This window comes from Trematomus bernacchii, unplaced genomic scaffold, assembly GCF_902827165.1.
Source record: "Trematomus bernacchii unplaced genomic scaffold, fTreBer1.1, whole genome shotgun sequence".
In the NCBI taxonomy this organism is placed as follows: domain Eukaryota; kingdom Metazoa; phylum Chordata; class Actinopteri; order Perciformes; family Nototheniidae; genus Trematomus; species Trematomus bernacchii.
Genome location: NW_022988043.1, coordinates 25,819,667 through 25,841,315, shown reverse-complemented (window position 1 = coordinate 25,841,315; position 21,649 = coordinate 25,819,667). Strand labels below are relative to the sequence as shown.

Below are 21,649 nucleotides of genomic sequence, written 5' to 3'. Positions count from 1 at the left end.
TATTTGAGTGGCGATGTCCTCCTTAAAGATGGTCAAGTCGGTTTTCAGCTCGCTTTGCATGGCTTCGATTTGCTTGCTAATGCTGTCCAGATTAGCTTGTGGTTTAGCCATTGCTGTGCTAGCTTCTGCCGTTAGCCTGTCCTTTTCTTTGTTAATGTTGGTAGTTTTTTCTTTACCTTGACGGTTCACGCTTTTCTTATTCCTTGCTTTTGTTGACCCTCCGCTCATTATCAACTGTCCAGGATGTTTTATATGTTTTAATTTTCGAGTTAGGCAGAGTTTATTCTGTTGGCATAAGGGAGCTCACTGTTCAAGCGACCATGCTGCTCAGCTGTCTGGCGGAAGTCCCTCCTTAAGTATACTTTTGATGTACTTCTACTTAACTATTACTATTTCAATTTAATTAAGTATTTCCATTTTTTGACACTTTGTACTTCTACCCCACTACAATTCAGAGCTTAATGGTGTACTTTTACTCTTTTTAATGATGTGAAATATAATCAAGTGTTAAATCAGACTTTAGTTCCACCTGGAGTAAATTCACAAGCTACCCTGCAGTATACAAAGTCATTCAAACTAGCTGCTCCTTTACCAGCTTTGAGAACACTTTCATGATCAATCATTATAAAACATATCATATATATTATTCTGAAATGGACCAATCTGCACAATGAATACTTTTACTGTCGCTACTTTAACTATATTTTGATGACAATACTTTTCTACTTTTACTTGAGTAACATTTTGAATGCAGGACTTTTACTTATAACAGAGTATTCCTACACTCTGGTATTTCTACTTTTACTCAAGTACAAGATCTGAGTACTTCTCCCACCTCTGATTATACAGTAATTTCCATTAAACCCATTAAGTTTCTAGTATGTTGTCTGATGCCATGTTTATGGTTCGCTGTGTCTCTTGATGATGAAGCTCTATCCGCTGTCTATACCTAACATCCGTGGGATATCACTGCTGAATACTTCAACTGTAAAAGGAAGCATGTTATAGTCTCGGTTGGACTACTGCAATTCACTTTTCTCTGGGCTACCAAAATCAACAACCGCCAAACTTCAACTGGTGCTAAACACAGCTGCCATAATATTAACCAGAACCAGGAAATGTGATCACATCACCCCTGTTCTCATTTCATTGCATTGGCTCCCGATTCACATACGATCTGACTTCAAGATTTTACTATTAACCTTTAAAATCTTACATGGACTAGCACCTCCATATCTATCATCATTAATTATCCCGCGATTATCTACCAGGCTCCCACAATCACATAATGCAAGTCTCCTTCCCATCCCCAGAATTCAAAAATCATCCGTAGGTGGCAGAGCCTTTTTCTTCCGAGCACCTCTCCTTTGGAATCGTCTACCATTTCAGATCTGCAAAGCTATTTCCGTTGATTCCTTCAAAAGCAAACTCAAAACCCATCTCTTCGCATCTGTCTTCCTTGGAAAATAATTTCCATCACCTAGTTTCCCTTCAACATTACCACCACTTCAGTCACATGCTTTTATCACATGGCAATACTTAGTTGATGTATAATGTTTTTATCATTTTTATGCTATGACGTTTGTATTCAGTTTTTTGTCTTTGCTTTTGTTTGCTTTGTACAGCCCTTTAAGGCATTTCTTGTGATTTGGGGCTATAATACATTTTGATTTGATTTGATATATATATATGTAATAGTTCCATCTTTTTGTGTCCAACATCCACCTGTCTCTGTGTTTCCAGGCTTTAGACCTCACTATTGCCAAAGATGAACGTCTCGCTGTCGGCTTCTTCCAGAGAGCAGCAGTGATGATGCAGATTGACAGGTAGGTTGATTTTATTTTTGATTATCAGAGCAATCTGTCCCAAATACTGACCATGTATACTCTTGTAATTTTGAGAAAAGAGGGAAACATGTGTGAATTTAGAAAGAAAGGCTCTTATCTTCACTGTAGATGCAGCTGGTTATCTGAGCTCAGCATTGTGACTGAAACAGAGGAAAAGAGTGAGCCAGGATGTGTCCACAGGTGACAACATCTTCCTAGCAGCACTTCAAAGCTCATTATCAACATGTATGTCACGCATGTTGTTATGGGCGTTCATGAGCTCAACTATTTCTTGGCAGTCACTTCCTGGAGACTTTTCATCATTGTGAGGTTGCCAGGCAACCAGTGGAGAACAAATTGCTGTGTGTGACAAAGAAAAAGTCTGACCCACAACACCCCTGTAAAACCACCATGTTTTTTTTTGTAAAGCTTTTGTTGATGCCACATTTAGAAAATGAACTCTTATTCCCTGACTGTTGGTCTGTTTGCTGTCTGCTCAGGTTGGAGGAAGCTCTGTCTGACTGTATCTGGGCACAGAAGCACATGAGAGGAAACACGGTCATCGACTACAGACAGCTGGGACTGAGATTCAAACTCTACAGCTGGCAGGTCTGACATTCAGCCTCACACTCGTACACACTGCAACACACACCTGCACTAATACAGGGAAGCATGAGACTCCAGTATGCTTCTTCTGACACATTACAATAGAATATAAAGGAAATCCAATCCTATGTCTATCACCACTGAGGAATGAACACAGTGCCAACTGTGCTATGTCATCACCTCCATTGTTTATTTCAAACGTCCCATTCACCTGGATGCTAACAAAGCCTCATTGATGGAGGTTACACAACATCACATATTTCTCACAGTGCAGATAAGACATGCTCTAGCTTCAACAGACAGTGCAGCTGCCAGTAACAGATAACATGTTTAAAGCCAAGGTTTAAAAGCAATGTGCCCATTGGTTTGCGGAATCCCAACACACAGTCAGTGTCATCCACCCCTGATCAGAGGTGGGAGAAGTACTCAGATCTTGTACTTAAGTAGAAGTACCAGAGTGTAGGAATAATCTGTTACAAGTAAAAGTCCTGCATTCAAAATGTTACTCAAATAAAAGTAGAAAAGTATTATCATCAAAATATAGTGAAAGTAGCGACAGTAAAAGTAGTCATTGTGCAGATTGGTCCATTTCAGAATAATATATCTGATATGTTTTATAATGATTGATCATGAAAGTGTTCTCAAAGCTGGTAAAGGTGCAGCTAGTTTGAATGACTTTGTATACTACAGGGTAGCTTGTGAATTTACTCCAGGTGGAACTAAAGTCTGATTTAAGACTTGATTATATTTCACATCATTCATCCAGATCTGTGAAGTAACTAAAGGTATTAAATACATGTAGTGGAGTAAAAGTACACCATGTACCTCTGAAAGGTAGTGGAGTAGCATTACATGAAAATACTAGGGCTGTCAGTCGATTAAAATATTTAATCGCGATTAATCGCATGATTGTCCATAGTTAATCGCGATTAATCGCAAATTAATCGCACATTTTTTATCTGTTCTAAATGTACCTTAGAGGGATATTTTTCAAGTTTTTAATACTCTTATCAACATATGAGTGGACAAATATGCTTTATATGTTTGTTTATTATCATTTGAACAATGACAAATATTCTCATGAATGTTAAACACAACAACCTCTGAACATTACAAATATTCAACCTGGAACCTCTCTCTGTGTGTGTGTGTGTGTGTGTGTGTGTGTGTGTGTGTGTGTGTGTGTGTGTGTGTGTGTGTGTGTGTGTGTGTGTGGTGTGTGTGTGTGTGTGTGTGTGTGTGTGTGTGTGTGTGTGTGTGTGTGTGTGTGGTGTGTGTGTGTGTGTGTGTGTGTGTGTGTGTGTGTGTGTGTGTGTGGTGTGTGTGTGTGTGTGTGTGTGTGTGTGTGTGTGTGTGTGTGTGTGTGTGTGTGTGTGTGTGTGTGTGTGTGTGTGTGTGGTGTGTGTGTGGTGTGTGTGTGTGTGTGTGTGTGTGTGTGTGTGTGTGTGTGTGTGTGTGTGTGTGTGTGTGTGTGTGTGTGTGTGTGTGTGTGTGTGTGTGTGTGTGGTGTGTGTGTGTGTGTGTGTGTGTGTGTGTGTGTGGGCGCGCTCAAGGCATATATGCTCGAACGTGTGCTGCCTGGACGCTGCAATCATGTAGCGCGTACTATCCGTGCTGAGTGCGCTGACTTTTCGAACAATGTCCCACTGTCTGGCTACCTGCATAAAGTCAAGTGCTCGGCGCAGTTGTCGGCGAAATGTCATTGAAACAGCTCCTTTATCCGTTAGCGCAGCTAGCTAGCACCAGATGCTAACAACAACAACAACAACACGTAAGGTGTGCCTCGCTCGCGCGAGTCGCGCCACACATACACACCCCCGGTCCTCCCGATGGCCAGTCCGGGCCTGCCGGTGAGCGTGGAAGTGTGGTCTGCCACAAGCGGGCGGCAGGAGCGGGGCTGTCAGCATCAGCTTGTAGATGGTATTTTAAACTCGATGCGCTCTGAAACTACGGGGCGGCCGAGGACAAAAAATACACATGCGTTAATCGCGTTAAAATAATTAGTGGCGTTAATTTTTTTTTGCGTTAACGCGTTATTAACGCGTTAACTTGACAGCCCTAGAAAATACACAAGTAAAGTACATGTATCTCAAAATTGTACTTAAGTACAGTACTTGAGTAAATGTACTTAGTTACTTCCCACCTCTGGCCCTGATAACCTTCATATATGCAGCCATTCATTTTTGGATAAAGGCAATCATTTTTCTATTTGTTGCTAAGCATTGATTTTATGCATCTACCGCTTTAAGGTCCTATGAAAAGGTCGGTTTAACTTGCTGAAAAACAGCTTTTTCCTGTAACAGATTTTAAGATTTGATGACATAAAACATCTGTGGAAAGACTTAAAAAAACCTGATGCCCAGAGCTTGGACCACAGAGCTATACAACAAAGTGAGATTAGTCGGTACAGTAACCTTAGCAAGGTACAGTATGTTAATGCAGCTAATGTGACACTGATTAGAAAATAGATGAATGTACATCTAGTGGTTAATCTAATACTTTTGGATCTACACTATCAGTAATTTTCTTCTAGTATCCCTATCTCATTTGCACCATCAGTGTTGCTGATCATTTTTATTTATTTTTCTCATGAGGTAGAAGTAGGTGGCGGCTGTTCCAATTTGTAAGACAGAAGAGTTACATAAATCTGTTTGTGACTGTATCAAACTAGCCTAATCAGAACAGGGCCTTAAAGTGGGGAGCCAAGGGCCCCTTCCCGACTTACTACTCCACTTAGTGCCTCTGATTGAAAGGCACAGCTTTAAAAATCTATCAGGTGTTTTTAAGTGAAAAGGCTCAAGTCGTGAGCAGCTGGTAGTCCAAGTCGAGTTGCCAGTGTTTGAGGCTGACTTCTAAGTCCTGTGATGTCATCATCTTTGGGGCTGCAAATTAAACCACAAACACGATTTAACTTTTAAATGAACGCAGGGACAAAAAGATAGTGCAGAGAGTGATAACTCACCAACATTAATTGTGTGTACAGTCTGTACACTAACCTCTTTGAGAGGAATAATCACAGTCTCACAATCCACTCCAGTGGCCAAAGTGGTATGAATACCAGAGGTGGAAATGTAGTTTTTAGCTTAAACAATCCTAACCTATCCTGCCTGTCTGCAAACGGTCATATCAAACTGCCTTTTCTCTACATCCAGCACAACATCCCTTTTCAAAAGGAAATACTACCGGCTGGTCCCAGAATGTATAATTTTGACGTGTCCCCTAGGTGTTGTATAATGCAGCAGCTGTGTACTGTCGGATGGGCCAATGGGAGCAGGCCAGGGAGGTTCTGCTGTCAGCCTCCCAGGAGAGAGGAGGAGTTCGGGGGGGAAACATAGAGGCGGCTTTGGACACCGTCCTGGTGAGTGTCACAACTTTAGAGAGGGACTTCAGGGACACATTGCCACAGTGTTTACGTTTGTTTCTGCCATTGCCATAGTTGACATCCTAGCAAGGATATAGACACATTTGGAAACTTCCTGGAACACAGTCGATCTGAGGCTGTGCTACATTTGGTTGTGCTGGTGCTTCAGGTGCGTGGCAGCAGGGACAGTCAAGGGATGAATTATAACAAATGTTCATGGAACATTTTGTTTTAACATGAATGACTTTATAGGAAGTAAAGGGGTGGTTTGATTGTGTTTTCAAGGTTATGTATATCTTCATGGCAAAGGGTAACACAATGGTTATTCTAATGCCATTTTTTACCTGTTTCGCAAAACAATGACAGTGTTCATAGATGACTCCAATCCTGGAAATAAAAATGTACTGCTCCTTTTAGGGACTTTCTTGATATTCTATTTGAGAAGCCACTGGGGTAAATCAAACATTGTCATTTGAACGCTTTGCTCTGGCTTTGATAACAGAGGGAGGAGGTCCTGGCTCCTCTGCTGGTGCCTGACAACGTGGTGTTTCGTCCCAGGAAACAGGATGTGGAGCAGCTGCAGCAAAGAGACTTCCTGGGCAAAGCAAAGGTAGAGTTGCTGAATGTTGTATTATGGGGTATAGTAATCACACAGTCTATAGTAGTAATATGCTTTAATGAGCTTCCAACCTGCTCCTGTCACTTACACTGAGATGCTCTGCTTTCAGGTGATTTCATCCATGATTCCCAATGATGACTTTGGAGGCTTTGAACCTCTGAGGCTGCAGGTAAGAATCAGTACAGTGTCAGTATGAATGAAGATGATGTTGTCAATCACTCCCTTTGCCAACTATCACTCTGTCTTCACCACAGAAACCTGGTTTCTATGAGCCCAAGGTGGATGGAGCTCAGTGAGTATTATCCTGTGTAGGGATGGGTATGGTTAGGATTTTATCGATACCGATATTTTTCGATACTCTTATCGATACTTTTCAATAATTTGGTGCTCAAAATTATAGACATGATTACAAGATGTGAAGATTAAACTAAAGTCATTTTATTGTAATTTATTTGTATTTAATGTAACTTTTTCAATGTCATACCAAGCAGGTATGAGTGTGTTTGACAGTGTGTCTCTGCAAGGGGGGCGGTAATTAGGGGTAGTTCATAGATCCATGTAAACATGACCATTATTCAGTTAAAACGAGACGCTGCGTGCGCACCTCCCAGAGTTGGGTGTAACGCGTTACAAATTAACGCGTTACTGTAATAATATTACTTTTGTCGGTAACGGAGTAGTGTAACGCGTTACTTTTATAATTCAGTAATCACACTACAGTTACTAACATTGCCCCGACACGCGTTACTTCGTTACTTTTATAAAATCAGTCATAATCACACTGACAGACAAGAGGGGTTTCCGCCGCAGGTTTATATGTACGTAATCTGCGCGACTTGCGCGTCCACATCTCCACGTGCAGTGCTGCATAAACATGGCAGAGTCAGCGATAACTTTCGAGGGGTGGAGGTATGCCCATTATTTTGAGTTTGTCCGAAGAATAGACAGGAATGTGACGGTGAGGTGCAAACTGTGTCCAGGCCAGAAGCTGTTATCCACTGCTGCAAACACCACGTAAAACCTCAACAAACACCTGCAAAGAACATATGCTAAGGTGAAGCTAATAGCTAAGGACCGGACCCCCGAACCCAGAGTGAGGATGTTGTGAGTGCGCGGCCGCCGACTCCGAAGCGGCACAAATTAGAATTTGGAGGACCGGTAACCAAAGCAGAGATGGACAGGCTTGTAGCATCCTTCATAGTAGAGGAAATGTTGCCCATTTGCACAGTGGAATCACCATCGCATCGTTCAGAGATATACTGCGCAAAATACAGATAGCAGGAGACAGAGGACAGCCATAGTCAGAGCTATCTGGATCAGTCTTATGCGACAATGGAAACTGAACTAAAGAGAACATTTGAAACTTTAGCAGTCTGCGTGATCTGCCTGTAGGGAGGGGCGGGCCGGCCCTGCGAGTAAAGTAACGAGTAAAGTAACGAGTTACTTTATGTAGAGAGTAACGAAGTAGTGTAATATATTACTTTTTTTTAAAGTAATATGTAATATGTAATATATTACTTTTTTTTAGTAACGACCCCATCTCTGGCACCTCCTAAACCGGAAGCTCCGGTCGGCTAACCATTATAATCCGTTTATTGCATTTATTATTTATAATTGTAATGATGCATTATCAGTAATCATTTTAAAGTTACACAGAGAAATTGGATTAACCGATAAAATGACGTAGAAAAGATCGCTTTTGCCAGTTATGTGCTAAAGTAGCCGTTAGCCCCGTTAGCCCGTTTTGCTAAGTGTTGATTTAGACTCTTGGTGTTGGATGTCTGTTCCATGTAGCTCAAATGGTTAATATCGTCTGTTAGCTGAGTTTCTTCCCGTTAAGTGGGTATGCATCATTAATAGGTTGTTAAATGTTAAGAAGCCTTGAGACGCTGTTTCTAGCAAGATGTTGCGTCTTCCCCTATGGTCTGCCCCCGGGAGTCTCACAATAATAAGAGCGCTGTTAGGAGAGATGACGAGTGGCATTCACAGTGGCCAATCAGAGTGGTACTAAAACCGGATACGTCACACGGGATGAGGGTTCCCAACCAACCAGAATTGTTTAAACTAAGGAAGTAGCGTAATTCATATACCGATAGCAGCCCCGTTTGTCGAGCGGCTTGACGGTATACCAATACCGTCCAATCAGGTACCGGTACTGACTTAGTACCGGTTCTCGATACCCATCCCTAATCTTGTGACATCCAAGTAGTAACCTGAGCTTTTAAACAACCAATACTGTAAAAATGTTTGTTGATGGTAAGTATGACAGATTTTCTTTTTCATTTCCCAGGGATTCTCGATACATGCGCATGCGAGTTCCTTACATGGCCCGAGGGCCTCAACAGCTGACGGTGCCGGGGGGGGCCATGGTGTTTTTATTTGGCGAGCAAGACAGGGATGGGATGGCAACTGTCATATATGATGGACAGGTAAGAATAGAGAATAAATCGTATAGCTTATACTGCAGAGGTGGTGGTAATTGGTAATGATGTGTGTGACGATGATAACTGAAGCATTTTACAAATAAATCATGATTTTAGGCTGTGATGTTCAATAAAAGGTGTGTAGAACAGTTACATTTTTTTTTAATACTGGGTCAGAAATCTAAATCAACATCCAAAGAAATGTTTGATTTTGTTACGGTTTTGTATTTATGTTTTCATTTTCCACCTTTGTTTTGAAATGTTTTCCTCCTTGTGTCTTCTCTGTTCCTTCTTCCTGTGTTTGCCTTCCTGTCGTTAGTTTCCCTGGTGTGTCTGATTGTCTGATTGTGTTCACCTGTTGCCCTTGTGTTTCTGCCTCCCTTACCCCAGCTGTGTCTTGTCTTGTGATTACCCCTCTCTGTATTTAGTCTTGTCTTCCCCTGTGTGCCTTGTCGGTTCATTGTTGGTTTTTCCTGTCTCCCTCCATGTCAGTCACGGTCAGTCTTTCGGTAAATGTTTTTCCTTTTGCTTTCGTTTTGTTTCAAGTCATGTTTTTTGTCATCAGCTTTTGTAATAAAGCTCGTTTTTGTTTATAGACCTTTACCCTTTTTGTAGTCTGCATTTGGGTCCTACCCTTTCCACATTACCTAACAGAATGAACCGACCAACATTGGACTCAGCAGATTCAGATTTTTTTGTTCTCCAGGCGGAACGTCTTGGGTACTCCTCTAGAGTACCTTTTTTATACCTGGTATGACGCCACATCTATACGGGGTAGAGTGGCTGCTTTGAAGGAGGCACGCCAGGAGGTTGCTCGCAAGCCCTGGCTCAGGGGTTTGTTGCCTGAGTGGCTACAACATTTTACATGTAGTCCTGGAAGCTTTTCTCAAGCCTCTATCCCTTTCCTGGGGTCCTGCCAACTCTGTGTCCTAACCGGTTGGAGGTCCCGCCGACACCTGTTCCACCGGGGGTCCTGCCAACTCTGTGTCCTGTTCCGTTGGGGGTCCAGTCGACACCAGCCCTTGCTCCATCCGGGGTCCCATTGACACCAGCCCATGTCATGTTCAGGATCCCGTCTACGCCTGTCCCGTCGGCTCCGGTTCCTGTCCGGCCGATACTGGATCCTGCCCGTCCTCCGGAGTTGTCCCGTCAGCACCTTCCTGCCCGGCCTCCGGAGCTGTCCCGTCGGCGCCTTCCTGCCCGGCCTCCGGAGCTGTCCCGTCGGCACCTTCCTGCCCGGCCTCCTGAGCTGTCCCGTCGGCGCCTTCCTGCCCGGCCTCCGGAGCTTTCCCGTCGGCGCCTTCCTGCCCGGCCTCCTGAGCTGTCCCGTCGGCGCCTTCCTGCCCGTCCTCCGGAGCTGTCCCGTCGGCGCCTTCTTGCCCGTCCTCCGGAGCTGTCCCGTCGGCGCCTTCCTGCCCGTCCTCCGGAGCTGTCCCGTCGGCGCCTTCCTGCCCGTCCTCCGGAGCTGTCCCGTCGGCGCCTTCCTGCCCGGCCTCCGGAGCTGTCCCGTCGGCACCTTCCTGCCCGGCCTCCGGAGCTGTCCCGTCGGCGCCTTCCTGCCCGGCCTCCGGAGCTGTCCCGTCGGCGCCTTCCTGCCCGTCCTCCGGAGCTGTCCCGTCATGGCCTTCCTGCCCGTCCTCCGGAGCTGTCCCGTCATGGCCTTCCTGCCCGTCCTCCGGAGTTGTCCCGTCAGCGCCTTCCTGCCCGGCCTCCGAAGCTGTCCCGTCAGCGTCTTCCTGCCCGTCCTCCGGAGCTGTCCCGTCGCCGCCTTCTTGTTCGCCCTCGAGCCCGGCCCCCTGAGTGCCGCGGTCTTCGCCCTCGAGCCCGGCCTCCTGAGTTCCCCAGCCGCGGTCTTCGCCCTCGAGCCCGGCCCCCTGACTCTTCCAGCCGCTGCCTTCGCCCTCGAGCCCGGCCTCCTGACTCTTCCAGCCACTGCCTTCGCTCTCATGTCCGGGCCCCTGAGTTCGCCCGCTGTGGCCTTCGCCCCTTTTTGGACTCTGCCTTGCCCCCGGGCTATCCGCCCGGGACCCCTTCCGGGCACGTCCTCCGGACCCCCTCCACCCACCCTTTTGGTCCTGGTTGTGCGTCCCTCCTCCGGGCCCCCTCCGCCCACCCTTCTAGAGGTTTTGGACTTTTTGGGGTTTTCTTGGGACGTCTGGAATCCGTCCCTTGAAGGGGGGGTTCTGGTACGGTTTTGTATTTATGTTTTCATTTTCCACCTTTGTTTTGAAATGTTTTCCTCCTTGTGTCTTCTCTGTTCCTTCTTCCTGTGTTTGCCTTCCTGTCGTTAGTTTCCCTGGTGTGTCTGATTGTGTTCACCTGTTGCCCTTGTGTTTCTGCCTCCCTTACCCCAGCTGTGTCTTGTCTTGTGATTACCCCTCTCTGTATTTAGTCTTGTCTTCCCCTGTGTGCCTTGTCGGTTCATTGTTGGTTTTTCCTGTCTCCCTCCATGTCAGTCACGGTCAGTCTTTCGGTAAATGTTTTTTCCTTTTGCTTTCGTTTTGTTTCAAGTCATGTTTTTTTGTCATCAGCTTTTGTAATAAAGCTCGTTTTTGTTCATAGACCTTTACCCTTTTTGTAGTCTGCATTTGGGTCCTACCCTTTCCACATTACCTAACAGATTTACCACCATTTTTTCAATTTAAATAATTTGGTTATATTAAATGTATGAAGGCATTTGTAATTCTGTAAATTACAAGCGCCTTGAAGTCTGATCTGATAAGGATAGGAAGACATTGAGGGAAAGCCAGTTGGTGTATAGGTTATGGTTTGGGCTGGTGAAAACCCTGCATAATCCTGTGCTTTGTTGTCTTCTGTATTTCAGCGTCATATAATATTTCATGTATTCTCAGATTATTTTGGCCCTTTGTTTTCAGAGAGGACTTCTTCCAATGTCCCTGCTCGATCCTGCCGATGTCAAGACATCAAAAGGCAAAAAGGAGAATGTAATGTATTGTAATAATATATTAATAAACGTTATGATCCTCTTGCCAAAATGTTTTAACGGTCACTTATTATGTAAAATGCACTTTTTGATTGATTGATCCAGATTTGCTAGACATTACTAAAATGTGGGCTGGCTTTAAGTTGAACTTCTGGCAACTTCTCGCCCACTCAACCTTCAGACACATGTTTTTTATATCTGAGACCTATAATATATGCCTGAAAATAGTATAATAGGAGACCTTTAAGCTCATTTTAGTGTAGACCTTTACTGGCAGCACTTCCCAAATTGCAGGAGTTAGACTCATGCTGAACAGAGTATTCTCTTCTTCACCTGTGAGACCAGGCAGCAAAATGTTATTTTAGGATAAATACATTTAAAAGTAAAGGACTACAGTTTGCTCTTCAGCTAGAACAGTTAGTAGATCACTGACACGCTCAAGTGTCCTGCTGTTCCACCATTAGATAATACATTCTATATCACTGACATCTTCCACAGAGAGTTCCCAGTGGGATCCCTCTCCCACCGGGACTGAAGCCCCCCACCCGCCCACAGGCCCAGCCCAGCCCTGCAGCTCCTCCTCGAGGTAAAACACCAACAACACTCTATTTTATCTCAAATTCTCCTGCCTCAAAGGGAGGACCGCCTGCCACATCATTCCTGCTCTGCTTTAACATGTGCTTCTCCGTTATTACAGTTCATTCAAGGGTCAGAGCAGCATTCTAACATACAGTCTCAGGACTCTACCTGAATCTGCTCTCTCGTTGGTTGTCTTTACATGTTGTAACAACTAAGTTATTTTCCCTTAAAAAAAAGGTTCTAATTCCAACAGAAAAGAGAAAGAGTACTGAGACTGTATTAGAGTTTAGTTGGAAGTAAATATTTGTATTATGTATTGACTATACAACATACACTATTTTATTTATTGAATGGTTTGCCTAACTGTTTACAACCATGAACGTTGTGCATGTTCAGCGGTCCTGCTGTGCACTAAAAGACTCAGTCAGTTGTTCCATAAGCATCGGATGTAGCTACAAGATGTGTCTCATCACACAAAAAGGCAAGGTGAACCATAGCATGTGTTTATACATTTTTTCAATCAAGACATCCAGGTTAGGTTTTAGCTCCATAAGAATTGTTGCTAGTTATGAATGTGGGCTCAATGGTTGTCAGTTATGATTGACTAACCTTTGATGCTAATGCTTAGCTACCGCAGCCCTCCCAGTGTGACAGGACTGAATCTGAGCGAGTCTAGAATAGCCTGGAAATAATTACTTTGAATGGGCACAATGGTTTAAAGCATACTATAAATAAACTACTATACTCAGTAACCAGTAGTAATACAATTAATGCATATATCTAGTAAAGCAACTGACCACTTTTATTTTTGTCAACTTTGCACACAATATATTGGTAATAAATTAAAAACATTTCTTTCTGAGCACATTGATGCTTCTTAACACACAAAAAAAGAGGAATATTTTCACAATGTCAAGATTACTGGTTGGTATCAACTTAGGTGCAATATTATCGCTTTTATAATATATTATATTTTACTAACCAAGTTGTGAGATGTTGGAAGATATTCATGTTACAAAAATAAGTCTGACGGGCCACAAAACATCAAGAAGTAATCAGAAATGTTGGAAATAAACTGTGGATGTTGTTTGAGTTTGCAAATTCAGAAGGTGTTCTGATTGTGACAGCGATATTTTTAAAGGATTGTTGTAGAAAACACACATGGTATTTTTATTCACATGGGAGTATGTGTAATAAAATAGAGACCATGTTGTGATGTGATCACAACAGCCTAATGCTAATTAAACTGTAATGTATTCAGACTGTATTTGTACCTGTACTGTGTTTTCCTGCAGTGAGTTTTTCCTCAGACACTCCACCTCCATCCTACTCCACTGCCACCCACGCACCGCCCTCAGCCTCAGAGGCCCCCCAGTACACGGAGAACCCAGCCAGAGACCAGGTAATATTCCCCTGTGAAACACAACATTCAGAGCTGTGAGACGGATCACATCAAAGTTATGTTCTTTGCACATTCAGCTTATGAGACACACGCACACAATCCTAACCTTTATACAGATCTAAATATAGAAGGATTATGGGGCTTGTGAAGAAACTGCCTAGTAAGGTTAAAAGTAGCAGGGGGAATGCTGATGTGTCCTGATTAAGTCAGTATGAATATAATATAATAGAATCCTTTATTGTCATTATACAGGTACAATGAGATAGTAGAGCTACTCCTTTTTTGAAGGTGCCCCTCTGACACTCAGACAGAGGTATTCAGTGTTTGGATATGAATATCGTTTTCTCTTTCTGAATGCCAGTGACCTGACAAGATGAAATATTTTTGATGAAATAACCAATGGACGTTCTGTAGCACATCTCTACCAAATGCCCAAATAATGTGATGTGAAAATGTTCATAAATTAATGATTAAATACACTTTCAAATAAAAACGGTTGAAATTGCTCTGTGCACTCAGTTTTAATCCCCAGATGAAAGCAAACATTTTTGATTGGTGAACTTAATGACTTCGATGACTCAGAGTACATCATTTCATATTTGATAGTTTTTAGCTTTAGCTTTTATTTAGCTTATATGATATTAAAATAGTATTACTTTTCCTATTCTTAAATACTTTCTATTACAGAAGCCTTGCACCCAAATTCCCCTCTACTCTTTAACCAATGGTACACTGTTTATTATTGTTTTCTTCCATATGGGGGGCTGATTCGGCTATGGTCACTTTGGTTCCAAAAAACATAGATGGCAAAAAGGCCAAACTTGAGGCTCTGAAATGAAAGTCCCCGAAATCAATGTGTGCGGTCAGAGTGACAAATATGTTTCTTATTCATAGTTTATTTTCAGGCAGGGAAATTCGATAAGGAATCAAAAAATATTTGGTCTGTGTCTTCAAAATATGAAAAGTAACTTCAAAAACTACAATTTCTATTAGTATTAATAATGTTATTGCATAATACCCATATAAACAGTATTCACACTGACCGGACCAGATGACTATTTTAAAATAAAAGCTATATTTACGTGATTCTTTATGTATTCCTGCTCCTTCTTCCCAGCATGCTGATGAGGCTCAGGGAGCAGAGGCGGGCTCTGTGCTGGTAAAGGTCCACTTCACGTACACAGTGGCTCTATCTGTCCCTCTGGAAACAACTAACCGTGAAATAAAGGATTGCATTGCACAGAAACTGGGCCAGCCGGCGTCTCAGCTGCGCCTCAGGTAACCACAGGCCTGCCAACCCACTTCTGTCTCCTTGAATTTCAACAAGTGATGCTTCATTTCTAAAAATATGCTTTTCTTTGTCCACTACACCCTGTGGGTCCTATATGTGTTCTTGCTAAGAAAAACTAACAAAGGGCACTGATGCTGCAGCTCCACAGACATGAGAAGAGTCCATAAAAGAGACAGCAGTAGGATTGATACAGCACACAATAAAACACATTACATTACATCTAAGAATTGATAACACAAGAAAGGAGCTGATACCAAGAAAGAACGGGAATCCTGCTTTGATTCTTGTTGAAGTGCCTTATCCTGGGTTTTAAACGTTCTGAAGCCACATTTCCTCAAAGCATGCACAGAGATGTTGTTTTGTTCCACTCCAAAAAAATATGATTTATTAAACAACAAACTCTGGTTGACTTTCCAGAAAAAACAAATATATCCAAAATCCAAATATCATTATTCTGATCAGGCAATCGACAGAAATAAGGTGACAAAAAGAATGCGCTAAATGGTGAGCCATAATGACTAAAAACAAAGTGACAAATAATGTAATTTTCTCTAAGATAATGCGTCTAATAATGTAAAACTGTAAGCCTTCCGCCATCTATCTAAAAGAACATGTGTGGTCCATTTAAAGCCTCGCCCCCCATGACAGGACGAGATGGCTGCTGCATACACCTTGACTGTGGCATGAGCAAGCCCCTTGTCCACGAGCAGCTATAGCTAGGATGGAATAGAGCCCAATGTACAGAGGCTCTAGACTCCCTTCCTCGCACCACGTCTGTCCTCTGACAGAGTGGCACGTAGCCTGCCCTCCTTCTCGATGGGGCGTACACCTCGCTCTCGATGGGGGCGTACCCCTTGCTCTCGATGGGGACTGCATTGAGCAAAATCCCCAGATACCCCACCTGCTGGTGAGGTATGGCTCTGCTCTTCTTCCAATTGACCGCAAACCCCCAATTTACATGAAAGTAAGCGTCCCTCAGGTCGATGGTTGTGAACCAATCGCCCGGCTGCACCAGTTCCAGTAATTGTTTTATGGTTAACATATGGAACTTTTTGCAGACAATGTGCTGATTCAGGATGTGAAGATCCAGAATGGGTCTGAATTCTCCTGTCTTCTTGGAAACCAGGAAGTACATGGAGTAAAGCACCTTTTCTCTGTCCTGAGAGTGCACAACAGACACAGCCTGTTTTTGCAACAGGGCCTGAATCTCTGTTGAAAGGAAACCTATCTCCTCCTGGGTTGATAGATTTGCCTCTCTTACCCCTGAATGGAGGAGGGACGCTGCAAAACTGGAGTGAGTAACCCAGTTTCAGTGTCCTGTACATCCACTCAGTACACAGCTGAGCTTCCATTCCCCATAAAACTGTGTTAGGGGACATGCAAGCAGCTGTGGTACTCTCTGGCAGCTGTGGTACTCTCTGGTGGCCCACTCCGCCACCAAACCTTCCATAAAAGGAAGTTTGGCCCATGGGGGGCTGACACAGAAAGGGCCGATTTTCTACTGAGGTCCTTGAACGCACCGCGGCACGCTCTCGCGGGGCCGCACGCTCCGTCATAATGCCGTCTTCACACAGACGGTGAAATGCATTAATCGGAGCTATTACACTAGGCGAGGTGTGTTTTCTGACAACAACACGCCGGCCCTAATGTCCCTGCACCCGCATAGCGCTTTGACAGCACTTCCTGCGGTTTATCACACTCGCACGCCCACTGGCTGCCTCCTTTGCTGGAGTTACAACTGGGGCGGCGAGTGGGGAATCATGTCTCATAATGGGTGCCCAGTTAACATCGTATGAAACGGATCTTTCCGATTTCAACTAGACATTATGGGGAATTGTGGAGAGAGATGACTCTTACTCTGGGATAAATGCAATCGTTTTTATTAAATGCATTTTTCACACACACATCACTCTAGAACTAGGGTTACAATACGTAACCCACCGTTCTTGCAACAGGGCCTGAATCTCTGTTGAAAGGAAACCATCTCCTCCTGGGATGATAGATTTGCCTCTCTTACACCCCTGAATGGAGGAGGGATGCTGCAGAACTGGAGTGAGTAACCCAGTCGCAGTATCCTGTCCATCCACTCTGTCAGTACACAGCTGAGCTTCCATTCCCCATACAACTGTGTTTTAGGGGACATGCAAGGAGCTGTGGAGCTGCAGCTAAGAAGCTGTGGTACTCTCTGGTGGCCCTCTCCTCCGCCGTGTTTCACATTGACGGCCCGTCCACACAGCGGCGTGTGTTGAAGCTTGCCGGCGGGCCAACAACCAATCACATGAATCTCCCGCCCCGGACACACAAGCAGCGGTTTGATTGGCTAGAGCTTGTACTGGCATATGATTCGATTGGCTGACGCTTCCGTCGAAGCTTCAAAAGTTGAACATTGCTCAACTTTCGTCGCAAGCAACGCGAGCAAATCTACGCTTCGCTCCCACAATGCAGTTCGGCGAAGCGTGACGTCACCCCATTCAAAGTGAATGGGCAGAAGCGTTGAAGCTTCAACGCACACCGCTGTGTGGACGGGCCGTAACGGTGAAATGCATTAATCGGAGCTATTATACCAGACGAGGTTTGTTTTCTGACAACACGCCGTCTATAGCGTCTAGCGGGGCAGAGGTTCTCCGCCAAGCCTGCTGCCTACTAGGGGGGGCCCTCTCATTAGGAGAGGCCTTACCTCCCACCCACCAGCGGGGGAAAAGGGGATAGTTCTGAAACCTCCGAAAACCTTGTAAGACCAAGTTTTGATGTTTAATTTGTATTTGTTTAGCTTAGTGGTTGCTGCTACTATACCTATTGTGTTTTGTGACATGGAGGGAACGAAAAGATGCTTTGAAGGGAAATATAATGCAACGTAGGGGAATCAAAATGGTGTCGTTAAATGTCAATGGTTTGAACAATCCGATTAAAAGGGGGAAAGTATTTACCAAATTTAGAAAGGAGGAGATGCAGGTTATTTTATTGCAAGAAACTCACCTATCGGCACAAGAACATGAAAAACTGAAAAGGTATGGATATTAAAACACGTTTTATAGTTCATTTAAAGTGGACCTATTATGCTATATTGGAACATTATATTGTAGGGCCATACCTATACAAAACATGTCTGTGAAGTCTTTTGCTTAAAATACCAAACAGATCACCCATTGTAGCCAGACCCGGCGGCAGACCATTAGTGTTAGAAAAAGCTAAAATTGTAATGTATGCAGATGACTCAACAATATATTATGCAGCATCAACTACAAGAGAGTTGACAAATGTTATGAATAAAGATCTACTACTGATATCGGAGTGGGTCATAAATAATAAGTTGGTACTTAATGCGGGAAAAACAAAATCGTTTAATTAATAGGATCAAATCATCAGTTAAAAGGTGAACCAAAATTGCAACTACATTTAAACCATATTCAAATTGAACAGGTCAAGGAGACAAAATTGCTAGGTATAACCCTGGATCATAAATTATCTTGGTCTAAACAAGTTGATGATGTTGTATATAAAATGGGAAGGGGTGTGTCACTTGTAAAAAGAATTGTAAAATATTTGCCAATGGATGTCAGAACACAAGTTTTGGATGCTTTGGTTCTGTCGCAGCTTGATTATTGTTTGGTTATTTGGTCTAGTGCTGCTGAAAAAGATTTAAACAAACTACAAGTAGCACAAAATAAGGCAGCACGATTAGTTTAATTAATTAGATAGACGCTCGAGAATTGTTCAAATAAAGGGCGGTGCCGGACTTCAGCGAACCGGGTTCTGATTGGCTGTTTTTGTCTCCAATCATATCTTCGATCTGACATACGGAAAGAGAGGGGTTTTAGGTTGCCATCAGGCTGTTGACGGTCTGATTATACATCCATTGGTTGGTTTTGTGGCACATTTTTAACGCTGTGCAGTTTTTCGCCAATAATGTCTAATAATATCACCTTTTTACACCATCCCGTTTGGACATGGCATTTGCTGTTTGGCATAGAAGTGGCTTGGTCTATTTTCAAGATCTTTTTAGTGACTACAGTTTTGCATCCTTTACGCACTTGTGTAGGGATCACAACATACCAAAATCTCACTTTTTTAGATACCTCCAGGCTCGGTCTTTTGCGTCTAAACATTTTCCAGGATATCCATGTCCACCCTCTAAAGACCTAGCTCACTGAGTTCTTAATGTGAATCCATTTAATAAAGGGGCTGTGTCCAAAATATATACATTGATTCTGAATAACTGCCCTCCCACATGGGACAAAACTAAAAAAGCATGGGAAGGAGATATTGGTGATTCTATCTCAGAGGAAGCCTGGGAAAGCATTGTTTCACGTATACACACCTCTTCTTTCTGTATTAGACATGGATTAATCCAATTTAAGGTAGTACGCCGGCTACATTACTCCAACGACAGACTAGCTAAGATCTTTCCCAGTGTTGCTCCAACCTGTCCCAGGTGTCATTATTCCCCTGTCTCCCTGGGGCATATGTTCTGGTCATGTCCGTCATTAAGCAGTTTCTGGGCTTCTGTGTTTCGGTCACTCTCTGCAATATCTGACAGGATACTATCTCCTAACCCTCAAACAGCTATTTTTGGAACTGTTGACACTGGACTAGGGTTCTCCTCCCTCCACAAAAATGCGGTTGCCTATGTGTTGTTGCATGCCTGCCGTCTCATACTGCTAAATTGGAAAGGAAAGAATCCCCCTTCCTATATTCATTGGATCAGGGAAGTGATGCTTGGGTCAGACTTGGAAAAATTGAGATATGCAGTGCGCGGTTTAGTTTACAAATACGACAAAACTTGGTCGCTATTTATTACCCATGTTAGAGGCCTATCCCTCACCTGATTCACTTTGCAATTCTTCTTTGACTATTGACCTGGACACTCTGGGGTCCTTGATTGTGGGCTTGGAGTTTTTATGTACCTTGTCACACTAGGGGTTTAGAAGGCTGGCAATAAGAATAGCATCAACTAAAATGTTTTGTTTGGGTTATGTATGTGATGTTTTATTATATCTGAATATTTACTCGAATACTGTCTATTGTCATTATTTTGTTGTATTTATTTATTTTGGTCTATTCCTTATGTTACTGTTTTTTAATATATTTTTTTATATTTGATTTCTAAGACCATTCATTTATTTATCTTTCTGTCGTATGTTTGTCTATTCATTGGGTAATACCACCTGGAGGGAGAGGGGGGTGGTATTTGAGGGGGTTTGCAACTTTTTGTCATAAATGTTGGACATACTGTATTTGTGAAAAACAGAAAAATAAAGTTGTTAAAAAAAATAAAAATAATAAGTTCTAAAAACCATATTTAATAAATAATGCTTTAACTCAAATATATCTGTCTGATCCATCATATATCAAGAGGCTGTTAATGGCTCCAACTCTTTCCTATCATCTGTAAACCAATGTTTCCCCTTTGATGCCCTCAACATATCATCTATTCCTCGGCCATAACCCCTCCCACTGTGTCATCAGATATAAGCAGCATGGCTCCCGGATGCTAATCCCTCTGGGGGGCGAGGGGGGGCCAGGCCATACTGTGCAAGATGTGGCTGAGGCTGGCAGAGTTACCCTGTGGTGCCAGGTGAGGATCTGATCTAATGAATACTATGATATAGCAATACTATAACCAATGGAAACTATACCTGTTGGAATGCCAAGGTATAGAGGTATAGAATCATTTTGTAGTTTGTTAGATAATCAAGTTAACCAATATATTGCAATGTTAGCATTGGATCCTTTAAAATGTGTTTGCAAGTGTCATGCCCAAATTCAATTTAGTGAATGATTTCTCTTAGTAATAATCTAATATACAGGATTAACCCCCTTATTGTGCTTCTTCAGAAAGAAGACCCCTTGGCCAACCGCTCTATCCTCCACCAGATGGTGGCGCTGTACGACTACACTGCTCAGGGACCAGAGGACCTGGAGTTCAGCGAAGGAGACACCATCGACATCTTGGGTGAAGGTGAGGCCCTGCAGGGTAAACCTCAAACTGAATGTGCATGTCATGGAACTGCTTCCTTCTGTGTTCCAGTGTGAGTCTTTATGTGTCGCTCTCACCTCTCTTAGTGAATGAGGTGTGGCTGGAGGGACACAGTGCAGGAAATATCGGCATCTTCCCCGGCTGCTTCGCCTACAGGGAGAACGCCAACATCACCCAGAGCTCCGGGTTATAAAAGCAGACGTGTAACTGCAGTCATCCCTAATAAATCTATTTCCTGAGAATGCAGGCATAAAGTGGACTTCGTATCGAATTTTTCATGCTTAAAAATATTTTTTCTCTGATAGTCCGCAGAGAGGAGAGGAGTGGGTGTAAAACTGTTGAATGAGGATATGTTGTATCATGTTACGTTTCTCTATGATACTGAAGAGTATGTTTAAATTGTATCACTGTAATATTCAAATGAGGGTCCATACTGACCTGATTGAACTTTTTGACATTTATATCCAATCAGTATGATGCTCCTGTAATATTTATACAATCATCCTGGTTTGGCAACTTTGGTGTTCCAATGGATCCTACAGTATCTACTACTGTAGGGACTTTATTCTGATACATTATCTTTAATTGTAAATATTTTGTACATTTAATTTCTTAACATTT

The 21,649-nt window shown here is 43.1% G+C and overlaps 1 protein-coding gene across 1 annotated transcript in view; it reads left to right on the top strand.

Annotated features, from left to right (window-relative positions):
* Positions 1-21,285, top strand: part of LOC117473036 (NADPH oxidase activator 1-like) — a 28,793-nt gene extending 7,508 nt beyond the window's left edge. The window contains exons 3-16 of the mRNA XM_034118508.1: positions 1,744-1,826; positions 2,327-2,435; positions 5,656-5,790; positions 6,296-6,403; positions 6,522-6,581; positions 6,667-6,704; positions 8,703-8,841; positions 11,712-11,780; positions 12,278-12,365; positions 13,654-13,760; positions 14,878-15,038; positions 20,518-20,626; positions 20,887-21,010; positions 21,115-21,285. Of these exons, the coding sequence (XP_033974399.1) occupies positions 1,744-1,826; positions 2,327-2,435; positions 5,656-5,790; positions 6,296-6,403; positions 6,522-6,581; positions 6,667-6,704; positions 8,703-8,841; positions 11,712-11,780; positions 12,278-12,365; positions 13,654-13,760; positions 14,878-15,038; positions 20,518-20,626; positions 20,887-21,010; positions 21,115-21,221 (1,437 nt within the window). The 3' untranslated portion in view covers positions 21,222-21,285. The remainder of the gene's footprint in view (positions 1-1,743; positions 1,827-2,326; positions 2,436-5,655; positions 5,791-6,295; positions 6,404-6,521; positions 6,582-6,666; positions 6,705-8,702; positions 8,842-11,711; positions 11,781-12,277; positions 12,366-13,653; positions 13,761-14,877; positions 15,039-20,517; positions 20,627-20,886; positions 21,011-21,114) is intronic.
* Positions 21,286-21,649: the final 364 nt, after the last annotated feature.